The 17,228-nt window shown below is 39.2% G+C and overlaps 2 protein-coding genes across 2 annotated transcripts in view; one reads left to right on the top strand and one right to left on the bottom strand.

Annotated features, from left to right (window-relative positions):
- Positions 1-6,118, top strand: part of ap3b2 (adaptor related protein complex 3 subunit beta 2) — a gene marked incomplete at both ends in the record, with an annotated part of 29,055 nt that extends 22,937 nt beyond the window's left edge. The window contains 4 exons of the mRNA XM_079224289.1: positions 673-757; positions 975-1,072; positions 4,604-4,742; positions 5,932-6,118. Of these exons, the coding sequence (XP_079080415.1) occupies positions 673-757; positions 975-1,072; positions 4,604-4,742; positions 5,932-6,118 (509 nt within the window). The remainder of the gene's footprint in view (positions 1-672; positions 758-974; positions 1,073-4,603; positions 4,743-5,931) is intronic.
- A 2,502-nt stretch (positions 6,119-8,620) lies between these two features.
- On the bottom strand, positions 8,621-17,191 carry sv2 (synaptic vesicle glycoprotein 2; the record flags this gene model as incomplete). The annotated part of the gene is made up of 13 exons (XM_079223388.1): positions 8,621-9,665; positions 10,107-10,266; positions 10,407-10,502; positions 11,326-11,453; positions 11,644-11,732; positions 12,404-12,502; positions 12,788-12,868; positions 12,958-13,100; positions 13,934-14,055; positions 14,361-14,523; positions 15,265-15,426; positions 15,894-15,992; positions 17,098-17,191. The coding sequence occupies 13 exons, from the start codon at positions 17,189-17,191 to the stop codon at positions 9,482-9,484; spliced, it is 1,620 nt and encodes a 539-aa protein (XP_079079514.1). The 3' UTR covers positions 8,621-9,481.
- Between the last annotated feature and the right edge of the window lie 37 nt (positions 17,192-17,228).

Here is a 17,228-nt window from a genome sequence, read left to right as displayed (position 1 = left end):
AAAGCATGTGAATAAAAACAGGATTGAATGGGTTTATATGCTAATGTTGTATATTTTACTCCATTGGTAAAAATATCGAGTGTCGTCTCCTGATCACTAACTACATGGTCATTTTATGCATTATGTACAATACACAACTTCTCGTGGTATACAATGTATTTCTTTATTTCAATCATTTTATTTTAAGTTTTTACAAGTTACACATTACCTCACATAGACAACATTACTAGACAACAAAAAACAACAACAGATGAATAAAATAAAAATACATAACAGCATAACATCCAACTATACGAACAATCAGACAAGGACAGAAATCAAACATAAATCATCATAAATCACTATAACAATTGTATTTATCTCATTCTTACCACCATTTTATTTTCAATTCATAAACTATTTCTATACAAGAATGAAAGCATTAAAAGGAAATCATATTTTTTGCTGTTAAAGATAAATATTTCGTTTTTTCATGTTAAAGCTGTCTCGGCAGCATTCACATTTTTTTTCCCACTTTGCAGCTTTCTTCATGCATTGTGTCCAACTGCACAAAGTCAAGTGTTTTCCATGCTGCAGTGGCAGACACCTGTTTAATCTCAGATCGAGGTTGCTGACTCACGGTTTATTTTGGTTTATTCGTGTGTGTGTGTGTGTGTGTGTTTGTGTCAACAGAGCTGCTGCCAGCAGGTGAGACGGCCACAGCTGTGATGGGCATCGATTTCTGTGACTCAACGCAGGCAGCAAACTTCCAGCTGTGGTGAGATGGATTCTGTGTTAACTTACTTAATGTGTAGACTTCCTGCGTTTCAACGCCCTGCAGTTCTCTCATAGACCTGTTTGTGTACCGCACTGAGGAAACAAACAACTTTACAGCGATGTTTAGATCACACAAGTTCAGACAACCCTCTATCCTTTGTAGAAATATGATAACAATTCCTTAAACTGCTGTTTTGTATGTCTCTCTCCGTTTTCAGCACTCACACCAGGAAATTCTTCGTGTCAATTCAGCCGCCGGTCGGAGAGCTGATGAGGCCCGTCTTCCTGACAGAAAATGAGTTTAAAAAGGAGCAAGGTGAGCGATAAAAGGGAATTAGTACTGTACTAGGGCTGTACTATTAGTGAATATAGAATATAAAAAACACAGTGACTTTACGACCATCACATTAAAATAGATCTATAAAAGTTGCTATGTCTGTACTGAGTGGAGGAGGATAGATGAATGTGTTTATTTATCTATTTGAACAACTTTATTTTTCATTTATATTTTCAAGCAGAAAGAATGGGTTGAAATGGGCAACATCAATGAAGGGCAATATATTTTAGTCACATATATGTAGTCCACTTAGACCGGTATTTTACATTTAATGATACATTGATTTTGTCTGATTGTAAACGTGAATTATTCTGCAGTTTATTTCATCTGGTTCTGTATTGGAGGGTTTTGCAGCTGTTCCAACTATGTTCATTATATCCTTTTGCATCACTCATCACACAGATTATTATCCTGAGATCATATCGTAGGGATTCATATGCCGTTCTTGCTAAACAGGCTTTGGAGTGTCCTCTTTTGTGTCAGTAAATCAGAGCTTCGTCAGGTTGAAGTAGACGCTCGAGAAACAGAAGAAAAACCTGCCGTGCCTTTGTTAGTCAAAGACAGTCTGGGTTACGCATTCAGTAACTGAATATAAACTAAAGGAACATTGATAAAAGACTGTAATGTGGTCAATTATGGAGGAGAGAATGAAGGAAAGAATAAAATCAGCGTAATTTCTCTCTCCATCAGCATTTATTTGAATATTTATGTCCCTTTACTATCAGATTTTACACATTTTCATGTGCAAAAAGAAGTGAAAAAAATAACCTTCATCACCTGCAAGTAGACAGGTGAGAGTTCAGTTTGCATATAGTCACGTTTCGTTTGTATTGTTTTGTCGCTGTCCTATAGTAGACACAACAGTTACAGCTCACAGTCACATGAATAATCACAGTATTGATGTTTCTTTATGTCAAACCGTTTTGCTGCACGATAGTTTCCTCAGAGCAGGAAACTCTGGGTTCATCTCGATACCCTCACTTAAATATCTGTGAGCGGTCGAGTCCCCACTCGTGTGAGATATCCCCGATAATCACGTCCTGTTGAGGTTTATATGCCTTCCTGTGAACACACTTCATTAATGATGATAATGATGGTTTTATTTAAATTCCACATAATGACCAGAAATAAAAGAGGAAACATTCAGTATTGTAGTAAATAAATCGCTGCCAGCTCTGTTCTTCTTATTTTGAAGGTTTTATATCTGATAACATTTTTAATGAATTAACAATGTTTTATTCATAATAAGATTTGTTATAATAACAGTATGTTAATATGTAAGTTATACAATATCATTCGTGTCATTCTAATAAAGCAGAATTTATCTTGGTTGAATTTATTGAATGCTTGATTCTCATTGATCAATTACGTCATTCTAGTCTGTTATATCTTCAAAAAGACTGCAAATGTTTTCTATTGTCGGTCACAAAACCAACTTCTCATCATTCTCCCACCAACACCTTCACGGATGTTTCCCAGTAGACCGGATTCCTTTCGTCCTGAGAGGCGCTATGAGGAGCAGTGCGGGTTACACTAGTCCAGGGGTCAGCAACCTTTTTCCACCAAAAAAAAATTGTCTGGAGCCGCAAAAATTATTTAATATCACAGCTTCTGAAGTTTTATATATAGTCATATTATATATACAAACAACTATAGTTTGTTGTATTTATGAAAATATAGAACAAGAATAAAGACATTTTTTTTTACATTGTATTGCTATTTTACCTGTTTATAACTATCAAACAAAAAATAGTCATGTGTCGGCTACATTAAGGTTAATTAAAAACACAACTATGCAGACCTTCGGGTCTATCTATATTTGTGGCTCATGTGGTAGAGTGTTTGCCCTGTAACTGCAAGGTAGCAGGTCCGATACCTGTCCTCTTCAGTGAGTTTTACATTTTAAACACATATCTTTTGCTACGTTTACACTGAGCGTCCTCCAGCATGTGTCTGTCGCTGTGTGTTCGTCTCCCATCCAGACGAACACACAGCGCGTTTTGAGCTCTTAACAAAAACCGCAGCGACTCTTTAAACATGTGTCGTGTCCACGGTTCCTCCCTCTTCGTACTGTCCCTCAATAGAGACGCTATTGCTAGGTAAGTTGATAGATTTGTTTTCCCCCAGACATCCGTGTGCCCACCTGCCTTTTAGCCAACCTCACACAGACCACCACTCCTCCTCCTCCTCTTCCTCCTCCTCCTCTAATGCCTCCAGCTGCCCCTCCCTCCCTTGTCTTGGTAATCAACACTTAACTGCATCTCCAGATCTGCAGCTGCAGACAGACTCACCTGTACTAACCTGCATCTTATCAAAGGCCGCTCTCACTCTGCTGCACCGGGAATGACTGGAAATGCTCATCCACTGACCCCGAGTCACTCTTCAAGCACCGTGCGAACAAAAAATAAATAAACAATGACATCAGGCTCGTTCATATTCCTGTTTCCTGAGCTTTCACGCTGCTGATGGCCACTGACCATGTTGGGAACCTGTAGTGTTGCAATGTCACAGCGTTTGTCGTTCATTCAAACCTCGTAAGCACGGATTGTTTTTGGGAATCGCAGGACGAAAGACGGCTATGTTTGATTGAAGAAGTACTTCTTTTTTTTTAGACGCCTTGGTTTTAATTACTAGATTTCAACGTGCAACAAACAAATGCTTCCATCAGCGATTTATCTGGTGATCGAGTGTTTTCCAGCCTTCTTGTTAGGCTTTTTAGAGTTTTTTTTGCTGTTGAAGATAGAGGGTGTTGTAATGTATGTATTGGAGTATATGTGATACATGGGACTTTTATCATTTTCAACCAAATATTCAAAGTGTTTTATCTGAATACTTTGCCAAGTATATCGTTAGTATATGTATATCTTGTTTTGGGTCCTAAACCCTTAATTAGGAAGCATTGGTAATGTATAAAATACCAATAACCCCAAAAGATATTAAAATATTACCATGACATCAAGCAATTAAAAAACCTGGTCAAATTCCTCTATTTAAGAAGCTGAAACCAGCACTTTTTTTGTCATTAAAAAAATCAAGACAAATGTGTCCAGGTTTCCAACCAGACGTCTCAACGTCTTCTGACCTGCAAATCTCCCAAAATCAATGCGAATAATTTTAATGTTAGTGCTTTGGTACAAAATGTCGTACTTTCAAACTACACTGAACCGCTTTTCTTGCTTTGAATTCACGAAGCTTCCTCGTCAGTGGGAAGCACCAGAGTTTGTACTACTAGATCAAATCCCTGTTGTGTGCCCTATATACAGTGTATATAGTGTATAATATATACTGTATATGTCTGTAGCTGGCAAATATCGTTAAACAATAGATTTAATTTGACTTAATCTGTAAAGCAGCACTGTACTGAGTCCCCACACTGATACCGTACGAGCAGCACCTTGTCATGTAGCGCCGTGTTATTAATAACTGCTTTGCACTTTATGCTACTGGGGGATGTCAAATAATCTTTGAAGCTTTCCCAGTCTGACCAGTGCTCTGCTCATTGCTCCACAGGTCAGCTGATGGGGATGAACGAGATCTCGGAGAAGCTGACCCTGGACGCAAAGTGTCGTAACGAACACGCCATCGTCCAGAGGGTGACCGCCGCCGCCAACCTCAGCAGAGTCCCCTGTGGTTCAGACAAAGAGTGCAGGTGAGAAGATCAGCAGGTATTTCGTGAGGAAGGCGCTCCAACATCTCCCGTGATGGCGCTGGTCTTACCAGCCGCCTGTGAGAGAAACATGCATCCCAATCTGTCTGAGATCCTGTTTACAGTCACGCATTTCAAGTAAAATTTTGTATGTGAAACGTGTTTTAATCCATTAATTATGAATATATCCGCCTCTGTACACTGTCAGTGGTTGGAGCAGATTTAAAGGGTTGGCTCACCCACATAAACATAATATTTTTCTACTTGCGTCTAGTGGTAAAGATCAGCGGTGAAAGAAGTACTTTTTTACTTAAGTAGCAATACCACAGTGTAGAAATACTCTGTTACAAGTAAAAGTACAAATGTATTAGCGCCAAACTATACTTAAAGTACTAAAAGTAATAGTCATTATGCAAAATTACGCATTTCACAATAATGTATATTATATTTTTGGATTATAGTTATTGATGCATTAATATTTAAGCATCACTTTAATGTTGCAGCTGGTAAATGTGGAGCTAATTTTAATTAAAGTTGAAATACTGCTGGGTAGCTTGTTGAGTTTACCTTTATGGATCAATAAAGTCTTAAACAAACTTAAAATATGACATCATAATTATATTTTTGATTATATTTTGTATCATTAATCTGAATCGGCACAGTCACTTAAGCTTTGAAATAAATGGAGTGGAATAAAAAGAAGAATATTTCCCTCTGAACTCGCCGGGTCTCCTTAAGATTGAGTTTGAAATGGAAGGAGTGTTGAAACGAACACAGGACTTTCACACAGGAGAGCGCTGTTCGTGTCCCGCGTGAAACCAAAAGTCAACGGTGGTTTATTTAAAATAAAGTCTCTAACTTAAATAATGTAACACATGGACATATTTTAATCCAAACCACGATGTCATACAAAACCTAACCAAGTTCTGTTGAGTCTTTTTTTTTTTTTATTCACAACGTTAACCAAGTGTTTAAAACTGTTTTCCTTTAAACACATTTGAGAATGCAGTTTAAGAGATGGCTGAAGTATAAATGAGCAGAAAATGGAGATACTTGAGTTAGTTGCTGTCCGTTTAAAAGTTCCTTTTTGTGCACAATTGTTGAGGAAACCCGCTGATCGCCTCTCACCTGTGTCCCTCCTCCATTCTGCGTCTTCATCTTTACTTTCCGATCTTTGCTGCTTTGACCTCAGTCTTCCTGTCCCTCCTCCTGGTCGTCCTGTCCTCAGGTTCGCGGGCCGGACGGTGACCAGCGGCAGCCTGGTGTTGGCCACCGTGGCGACCAAAGAGGAAGCCGCCGCCCAGCTGACGGTCAACTGTGAGAAGATGGTGATCGGTACGATGCTGGTGAAGGACATCCTCCTGGCTCTGACGCAGTGACGCGTGACCTTTGACCCGCCTCTCGCATATCGTCCATCACACGTGTAGCATCGCCTCCGTTCTCCTGTTAGCAGCGTCACCGAGGAAGTTTCCAGAACTCCAGGTTGTGTTCAAGAGCCCTATACCTTTAAGAAATGACTCCTGTGTTGCTGTACGTTGTGTTTACGACAATCAGACATGGCCTGATAGGAAGTTTCTTACATGTCGTTATCAAAACATACTTATTTTCCTTCCACAAGGAGCCAATTGGATTTATTTTACTCTGATTTCTGAGTTAACTTAAAAAAATCATCATCTTTTAAATCTCAAATCCACTTAAAATGAAAAGTAGCCCGCCTCGACCCATCGGAGTGTAAAATAATTTAGCAGAATTTGCTCGCTGACTATAAACAGGACGAGAAGCGACCAAAATTTCAACCAATCTTGTGGTCTTCCTCTCAGTGGAACGCTTGAATGAAAGGCGAGTAAGTAAATTAAATTATTTCACAAGTGGATGGCCAAGTTATTAACAATCAGACTAATTTAAGATGTAGATTATATAAGTAATGGTATATTTACTGGAGGAATAAATACAGCACAGACTGTAAGATCGGCATAATCAATATTGTCCAGTTATTCAAAGTCATTACTTGAATGTAGCATGAAGGCTCCACTGAGACAACAACTACCTAACTGAGTCGTTCCATTGTCGGCACAATAAACTGCTACGGAGGAATAAAGACGGATCTTCATCTCAAATTCAGCGATTATAAGCATCTGCCTCTCTGTCATAGAGAGTAATAATGTTCATTACAATAAGGGGCATTCATAAAAACTGAAGATGTATAAATGTTATTGTACGTATTGCAACATGTAATACAGTAATACTATAAGTAAGGTGTGTGTGTGTGCGCGTGTGTGTGTGTGTGTGTGTGTGTGTGTGTGTGTGTGTGTGTGTGTGTGTGTGTGTGCGTGATGACACTGAACATTTAATTTGCCGTTTTTAAAATGACTCAAAATGACACTTGACTTGAAAACATCATGAAGCACATTATAATAATAACAATAATAATAACAATAAATACTGGACAATAAGTAGAAAGTAACTTGTATTTGTCGATTGCTACGAGATACAAATATTTAAAAGTCTTACATTTTACGTTTAATTAGAGATTCATAAATCTGCCTGAGATCAAATTTCAGATTCAACGGTCATTTTACTGTTGCCTTGAATCTGTGTAAAATAAACAAAAAAGTGTTAATTTGTGATCTTTAGGAGGTGTTGGTCAACAGATTTTGTCACTTTTAAACAGAGTCTTTATGCTAAGCTAACGGGCTATGCTATCAATCTTCTCATCTAACTTTCATTTTCTACACATTCGTTAAACTGTAGTGACTGTTTTCATGCCTTCTGTTTTCAGGTCAGAGGTCATGTGTCTTCTCTTTTGTTATGGACCCTCATGTGTCCACGCTGCATGTTTCTTATATTTTAACACAATATCTGTGTATTTATTTATTTATTGTTTTACTGTTGGAAAATGTGTGTTACCAAAGGAGTAGATTTCAGCCCTTTTCATAGAAAGAACTTTATTTCGGCCTTTTTTTTTCTTCCATTTGCATCTTTTACCATTAAACCACTCAGACCGGATCTTCCCAGTCACTGCATCAGTCATGATGAAGAATGTAAAGAGTAAGAAATTATACTTCTAATACTTCTAATGCCTGCATCGGCTTTCAAATATCCAAAGTGTTTTATTCAGACCGTGTGTGGTTGTGAAATGTGGTCCTGAAGTATTACAAGTTTATTTATTATACAAATAAAATAAAAAAATAAAGATTTATTCTCGTGTCTTTTGTTATTTACTCAAATCATTCTCCATAATAGGTCCTAAAAATTTCAGGAGACGTCCTCATTTTCTGGTGTTCAACAGTTGGGGTTGAATACATTTGGTCAAGTACTGTATGTACTTAAAGGTGTACTTAAAGGTGTACTTAAAGGTGTACTTTTTCTACCACGGTAAGACAGGTTTTACTTCTCTGTAGGGTTCTTTCAATTAAGGTTGTCAGACACTTATAATAAAGTACGCTTTAAATACTTATACATAAAAACATGGGAAAATACCAAAGTTACCCTTTAAGTACAATACTTTGAGTATATATATATATATATATATATATATATATATATATATATATATATATATATATATATATATATATATATATATATATATATATATACACATATACATATATATAGATTCATATATGTATACTCGTGTATATATATATAATCTACTTTTACATTAATTGTAGTGAAGTATTGGTATGCTCTAGTTAAGTGAATACTTCCTACAACACCAGTGTTCAGTATAATCTGAGCTGTAAACACACACACACACACACACACACACACACACACACACACACACACACACACACACACACACACACACACACACACACACACACACACAGCTGAAATGAAATGTTTATTATTTTGAACCAAAATAAGAGTCAGTCACAAAGGCAGCATCTTTACAGATTCACTGATGGGAGCCCATCAGATCTGGGCCTGTTCTGGTCCTCTTTTTTTACAATGATTGGGATCTTTGGTTTTTCACAGGATCGCTAACTGGTGTCGTCCAGTTTGTGCAGGAAAAATGACCTCAGAGTCACCTCTGAAAGCAAGCAGTACACATGGGGAGTTTTTTTTAAAGTGCACTTTCTCATTTATGAAAAGGCCGTTTGTTGATATATAACAAAGACTGTGCAGTCAGAGAGGCTGAAGATTTGTACACAGTAAATCACAAAGTAAAACAGATTGAATGTGCAGCGATTTTCCATTTCTTTAACTAATAACACAACTCTCGACTACGCAGATAATCCGACAAAACGCGTAGAACACGTCCTTCAAGATCCTTCTAGGTTCAAGGCGACACACGTTATTATAAATGAGCCTCTAATCCAAATCACTGACTATTCTCCAAACACTCACCTGATACTCAACACTACTTCTTTGACTTAGAAGATACAATTGTTGTGGAGATTTAGAGACATGTGAGGCTGTCTTTCAGTCTCAGGTCTGAAGATGACTTTCCTCAAGGTCTCAAGATGACTTTCCTGAATAATAATTATTGAAAAGGTGGAGACCGTACCGACCGCCTTTTGACAACTTCTCTTATCGTTGGCTTTTTTTTATCCCCAAAAAAAACAAGGCACAGCGGGATGACAAAAGGCACAGGATTCATAACATCCACTTGAGAGCAGAAACAGCAGCTAAACGATCAGAGAACCAACGCAGTGATCCTCCAGTCTGCTTCCACAACGGGACATTTAGACGATGTTTTCACATCATGTCGAGTCGAGTCGACTCGGAGGGGGTCAGGTGAGCTCGGTCTGTCTGGTTTGTGGGAGCACGAGCGCCACCAGTCCTCCGGTCAGCAGCAGAGCCGACACCAGCAGGATCGGAACGGCGCAGTTCGTGTCCACCAACCTTCCGAAGGCCACGTTACCCATGATGGCCGCCACCCGGCCCACGCCGGTGAAGAAACCCAGAGCGGAGGACCTGAAGGTGGAGCAGAGAAACACCGGGACACGTGAGCAGCTGCTCTTCATAATTCATAATGATTCATAAGGACCTCACACTTTCACACAAAAGCTGAGATTTCTCCTGCTGATTTGCTTTGCCAGTTTAGTCACGTCCTGTCCTGTTAATCATGCGCATCAAAACACAGCTAGTACTCAAAGGAAGTAGGATATCTTTATCTAAATCAGAAAAAAGTCAAACAAGAGGAAGCAATGAATTTAGATAATAGACTAAATCTAAAACAGTCTAAAAGTTTCTAAACATGATACTGGAAACACAAGTTGTAAGTTTTACACATTTAAAGGATTTTGGGGGGTCTGAAAAGGTTAAAATGTCCAGTATGTCACAGGGAAAAAAGCTTAAGAAAATAAATAGCCGCCGTTATGCAGGTTGCTGAGCTTAAGTGTGAAGAAAAGTTACCGGAGCTGGGTCGGGTAGAGCTCCGTTCCCAGCACGTCCAGCGCGTTCCAGGTGATCACCGACACGCCGCTGAAGACGCAGGACACCAGCAGACTCTGGACTTTGGTCTGGACCACGTAGATGAGGAAGACGCTCAGACTGGACACCAGCAGGCTGCAGGCTGAAGATGGAGACGTTCAAGGATTAAACCCACAGCTGGGAGTGCCGATGGACATTTATGGAGCAGCGTGATCTTGTGGTCGAGGTGCAGGAGTGTTGATAAAATAAGTGATTAATAGTCAGGAGTATTGGAAGACTCACACAGCAGAGCCTTTCCCCCCAGCCTGTCGATCATGAAAATGGTGAAGATGTTTCCCGGTAAGTTTGATGCAGCAATGATGAAGCCCTCCATATACACTGTCAGGTCAGCAAGAGATACAGGAAGGGTCAGAGGAAACATCCATTCATCGCGTATCTATTCCAGATTATTCTGTGTCTGGGTCGCTGGAGTTTATCCCAGCATGCAGTGGATAATGCTTTATTTGATAAGGTCTGTAATTCTCCTGGTAGAAACCATGTAAATATGAACGATAAGAAAAAAGAAAGAAAAGCACGTTGTAGCTCTTTTCTCTTTATTTAGAACCTAATTATAAAGTTATATCCATTAACCTTGTTTGATTTTTTTTAAAGAAACAGACAGACCCGTGAAATACAGCATTACAAATACGTTCTAATGCAGGTCACAACAAAAACACTTTTAAATCTAGAGGCAATTTAGAGCCTCCAATTCACAGAGGAAGCTCAATATACTCAAACTAAAAGGAGCGTGTCTTTAGGGATTAGTCCTACACAGTCAGAGAGGAATTTAAAATGCAAGGTAACAAAGTTATTTTTTTGCAAATCTAAAAACAGCCTGTCTTGGTTCAATTTTTATTTTTTTCCCTTATATTACCTTTGTTTTAAACACCTCTCTAAATGTTATCCACACCTCTTCTAACTATATTTCTAAGTACTTTCATAAAATGACTGCGTAACAGCACTAATATTAATTTAACCTCATTCTCAAACTCCATATTTTCTTCTGTGGCTGAGATATACGTTTGTGCTTCACGTCCCGCTCTGCGTTTGCATCCCACACACACACACACACACACACACACACACACACACACACACACACACACACACACACACACACACACACACACACACACACACACACACACACACACACACACACCTGCCGTCTTGACCGGGTAGCAGCTCTGGTTGCGGTGCGGAGACGGGAGGGAGGCGTTGGCGCAGGGCGAGCCGCCGCTCTCCATCCGCTCAAACAGCTCCGGGAACCACATCCATAGTCCGTAGTAACTAAAACGAGATTTGAGCTTTTTTTTTTTTATTACAACAAATGGTACTTGCCTGCTGTAGGTTTCTCACATCAGCTGTGGTTGAAACACACGTAATAAATACAAGCCCTTGAATTTGGATATAATTCTGACAACATAGATATGAAGGAGGACTCCAGTTGGCGTGGAGACGAGCGGATGGGATTCCTCACCCGAAGGAGATGCAGTAGAAGACGACGAGCAGAGCCACGCTCCTGGATTGGAGCGGACCATTAAACATCTGTTTAATAGGCAGCGACGCCTGAAAGTCAAAACAAAGACGTTGTTAAAAATGATAATGACACATTTTATACAACAATGAAGGAAATATACTTAAACAGTAATAAGAAATATTACCAACAGGGCAAAACTCCAAAAGTCAAGTCTTACGTCAACTTGTTTGTGTCTATTTTATTGAAGATATCTTTGGGAATATGTACTAAACCACAATAACTGACACTTTGAGGGGCTTATGTTGGGTCCTGCTCCATAAATTAATCTTACGGCTCCACCTTAAAGAGACTCTGACTGTCAAAGTCCAGTTATTAAGAACTTAATTATTTAAAATAACCACACAGCAAACCTGCACAGAAGCTGAAATAATTAGACGTTTAATAAACAGCAATTTTCATCATCTTTCGAGCTAAAATGCCCAAAATTCCCCAGTTCCTCAAAAGTGATGATTCACTGCGTTACTATATAAAAATAAAAATAAAGAGGTATTTAATAATTAATTAAGAAAATAATGGTGACCAAGAGCAGTTTAATACAGCCATGCTGCTTCAGGTCCGTTAAAGACTCATATTGAACAGTGATGATGGCCTAATGGTCTACGAACACGTCGTAGACGGGCATCTCACTTCAATATATAGAGCAGAATAATTTATTAAAAGTGCTTTTACACGCTTCTGCAGCGGTCTTCGGATGTCGTACCTTTTTCAGAACACAGGCCAGTCTCTCTCTACGGGAGCCGTGGGTTCTGCTCTCCTCCGGTTCCCCTCTTTGCTTGGAGCTGGTGCACAAACCAAATTCCTTTAAAAGAGTTCAAGACAAGAGTCGATTGTTACTTTACTGCAGAACGAAGGGAGGAAATATTTAGAGAACTATCGAAAACCACAAACACAAATAATGTACTTTCATTACAAATATCACTTCCCTTCTGATTTCCCCTTTTGCACTCTGTTTGTTTTCTTTTTATTAATAATCACTTGAATCCCTGTCCTGTGTACTTTATCATTGTCTGAATAAGCTACACATGTTCAATTTGTCCACTACTAAACAATGATAATGAGTATAAGAACATCACGCAGTTCATACCGGTAAATTCTTTCCTTTCCCCCACATGTTCAGCTTAAACATCACTTGGAAGACATGGATGGCCTCTTTCTCCTGGCCCGCCTGGCAAAGACAGGACAAAAAAAAATGTCAAAAGACAGCTGGGAAGGACAGGCTGCAAACCGGAAAACTAGGCCGGGCCTTTAAATTACCTCCATGAGGAACTTGGGGCTCTCGGGCATGAGCAGCCGGAAGAGGAGGGCCGAGGTGAGGCTGGGCACAGAGCAGAGCACCACAAACAGCCTCCAGCTCTGAAAGTGTGCCCAGGTTCTCGGAATCACCAACCAGGCCAGACCTGCAGACAGAAATGACTCATCGATAAACACACAGAGCGACATGTTGTCTTGTTTATATCGCGCCTGCCAAGGAACGTTCATGCTGGAGTCATGGAGTCCAGAAGTCAAAATATGTGTGTTTGAAGGATGCATCAATACCATTAAAGGTTTGGAAGGTGACAACAGTTTGAATAAACTTGGTATTGATCCAGCTCTGGGATTTCAGCCAGCAAATGATTCATTTTTGGCTACGACTATGAGCGGAGGCAGACGCTGAATTACAATTTGTAGATGCATTTGTCGTTTCTAGTGGTTAAGACTTGGACTATATGACTATATTTTCAAACTGTGACAGAAAACTCCACGAGCATCAATTTTAGTTTTGTAGAATAAGAACTTAAAAAGAGCAACGCCACCGAGGTTACTTGTAGCATCTGTGCTCACTGACGCACACAGACACACACTCATGCACTCACATTCTTTTTTTGTTGACAATGTATTGTTGCTATTATTTATTGTTCAAAAACTTTCTCATCAGTACTATGTAGTTATATCTTATGTATACAAATTCTGTGTTCTCTGCAAACAAAGCACAGTAGTATTTTTTTTTAACTCTTCCTGCACTGTAATATTATTCATCTCCGTTATATTTGTGTAATTCTTTTTTTTAGCAAATAGACCTGCTACTGCAAGACAAAACATCTGTGATTAAAAGTCAGATTAATAACACCAGTGAGGTATTGTGCATAATAATACACACCGAATTTCATATGACTTTGGTTTGTCATCACTTTTGCGTATTGTGTTTTTGATCCTGCAACACTGACATTGTTCTCTAGATATATTTTCCCACCTGCAGCCAGAATGTTTCCAGCCATCCAGAAGGTGGCCAGAGCGCTGATCATTGCACCTCTCCTCAGTCGGGGCATGAACTCTGAGAAGTAGGAGAAGATAACAGGGATCGACCCTCCGACCCTGCAGATGCGGAAAAATCAAGTTATTCTTGTGCACTTGTTTGCGACCATTTTGGAGGCCGATTCTGGTATTCAAACAGTGACATTTGTTTGTCAAACGAGGGCACAACTAAACTGATTCAGACCATTGTCTTCCCAAAAAGGAACATGTGGGTTCTGTCGGGATAAAAACTCTGACCTGCCGGTTGCAGTGTGATCTCTCCAAGGACGAAAATACGTAGAAAAACATACTGCATTCACTGTTTGGCCGTCAGCTAAATAACTCCAGAATAAAAAAAAATAATCGTATTCAAATCCTGTGCTCACCCGATGCCGCTGATGAACCGCAGCAGCAGGAAGAGCCAGAACCGCGGCGCCAAGCTGGCCAGGCCTCCAAACACGCCGTTCACCGTCAGGGACACGACCAGCACCCGGCGACGCCCCCTCTGGTCCGCCAGGTATCCCCACGTGTAGCCACCCACCATCATGCCTAGAAACACAGGAAGGAAGACAATTACATACAAAGATCCGTGTTCAGCTCGAAGCATTGCTCTGCCACTCAACTGTCGTCTTACTTTCCTTGAGTGTTGATTTTACAACTAATTTTAATAGTTTAGGGAGTTTTTTTGTCTTGTTTTAAACAAATATTGGCAAGTTTCAACCCTTCTTTACTGCATCATTATTAGGTTTTTAAATATTTCATACAAACAAACAAAAAAATTGTAATTGTTTATTCTCTAGTTTTACCTCTTCTCTGCTGTCACCAAGTTTTTAATACATTTGTAACATTGCTAAGTCCCATTCATTGTGACTGATATATAATTTTACATATGAGAGAAATACTATAAACTGTGCCTGCTCAGTACTGCAACTAATAATCATTTCCATTATTGGCAAACCTGTTTATTATTTTATTGATTCATTGTTTAGTTTATAAAATGCTAACATATAAAACTATCATTCATAATTTCTGAGAGCCTATGGTGATGTCTTTAACGTGCTTGTTTTGTCCGACCAACAGTCTAAAACCCAAAGATATTAAATTCACTGTCATATATGACAAAGAAAAGCCGCGAAACCTCTCATCTGAAAAGCCGAAACCAGAGAACAATTGGCAATTTTGCCTAAAATAAATAACCGGAACGAAAATCGATTATCAAAACAATTTCTCTGGATCGACCCTCAGCTCAGGTACGACACACCAATGCATTGTTGAATGATCGTGAATCACCGAGGAAAATGCTGGCGGTGAGCAGGCCCATGTCCGAGGAGCTGAGCCGCAGATCGCAGCGCGCCGTCGGCAGGAGGAAAGACACGCAGAGGATCTCCACGGCGTCGCTGGCATTGGCCCAACCGCACACCACCAGCAGCAGCCAGTGGAACGAGCCAAAACCTGAGAGGCAAAAGCGGAACAAAGAGTGAGTGAACAAGGAAAGAAGTTGTCCATAAAAATGATCACCTGATGTCTTTATGGGCCTGTTTTGGATATCGTGGTGGAGTGCAGCTGCTCATTACGGCCAACAGACACCTGACTTTAGGTGCCAGGGTGTTTTAAAGTTACTGTAAAATTTGTCAGAAGTTTTTTCCCAATTATGTGGCCGGATTATATTTTTAATAATGCATCGCCACTGACTAAAACTTAGTTTGTATAGACTATGAAAAGATACTGTGTTTTAAGCTTGGAAAGGATTTTTCAGGTAAGAAAGATGTAATCCTCCTGTTTCAATGACATATTTAAGTCCTCACAAGTGTTTCACCAAGTTGTTCCCCTCTTTAAAACAGCGATAACATGTTGACTCGCTTTTGTTTCACCTGCAACACAAAACATTACAGACAAAGGCAACAACAAAACCATCAAACCTGCTTCCTCTACTGCTTCCTCGTATGTTAGCCTCCTCTTTGTGTTCCCACCATCGTCACATGTGATTTTCGACGTGCTCCTGTCGAAAATAATTTCTCCTAAAAAGCAGCAAAAAAAAAAAAGAGCACAGAAACAGGTCAAAGGAAACAGAGGATCCAGATAAAAGGGATGTTTAATTACAGGATGTTTAATTACCACAAACTAACTGACAAACAGAAAACCTGGATCAAGACGTATTTTAAATTTAAGTGCTGGTTGGTTTTCTGTTCGCCTCTGAATAATTTAACAAAAAGGGGTCATGATGCACTCTAGATTAATTGTGAAAATTAGTCAGCAATTAATAGCTACTATTTTTAATTTGTTTGATTGATTTATCATTCATCTTTTTTTTTTTCAAGCAAGAATGCCAATACTTCACTGGTTTTAGCTTCTCAAATGAGATATATTATGACTTGTATTTTACTTATCTTTAACATTATACACAACAATTAAGTGATTCATTGCAAAAAATAATCATCAGAATAATCTAGCAGGCTGCAATGAACAATTACTGTAATTATCAAATAATCTGCAGATTATTTGCCCGACAATTGATTTGCTGGTACTGTAAAACATAATAAATAGTGTGTGTGGGGGGGGGCATACTCATCACAATTTGCATGCATGCATTGTATTTTATAGGATTGTATATGTTTTGTTTATATAAAATCTTGAAGAGTAAATAAGTGTAGTGCAGTAAAATACTTCCCTCTGAAATGAAGTAACAGTAGAAAGTAGCAAGCATTAAATGGAGATACTCGAATAAAGTACAAGTTATTGTGCACATTACTTGAGTAAATGTAGGCTGCCCATTTACTTTGCATCACTGAAAAGTATATAGTCAATAAAGTTGTCATATATATGTAATATAATCAAATATGGTGCCTTTTTTGTAATAGTAAAAAGAACCATAACGTGTAAATACTCAATACCGTTGCATCTGTCTCATGACTGTAAATGTACTTAGTAACTGGAGCTGTTTGTTTTTTTAAAGGGATATTTTGTGTTATGCACAACAAACTTCTGCATGGACAACACGTGTGTTTACATTGGTCCTTAAAGAGAATACAAATAAATACAAGAACAATATTTAATTATCTGCGTCTGTGTGTCACGAGTTCAACTACAGTTTGTAACAAAAATAAAGTCACAACAAATGTTTACCTTCGTCGGAGTCCCGCTCGTCCCGCTCCGGGTATTCACCGGTGAGAAGCGGCTCTCGAGCCTCAAAGTCTCCGGTATGCACGTGACGATACATCCCCCCCACCCTCCTTCTCTCCCCCTCCCCGCAAAAA

The sequence above is a fragment of the Taurulus bubalis genome (genome assembly GCF_910589615.1).
Source record: "Taurulus bubalis genome assembly, chromosome: 9".
In the NCBI taxonomy this organism is placed as follows: domain Eukaryota; kingdom Metazoa; phylum Chordata; class Actinopteri; order Perciformes; family Cottidae; genus Taurulus; species Taurulus bubalis.
This window is presented reverse-complemented; position numbering and strand designations above follow the sequence as displayed.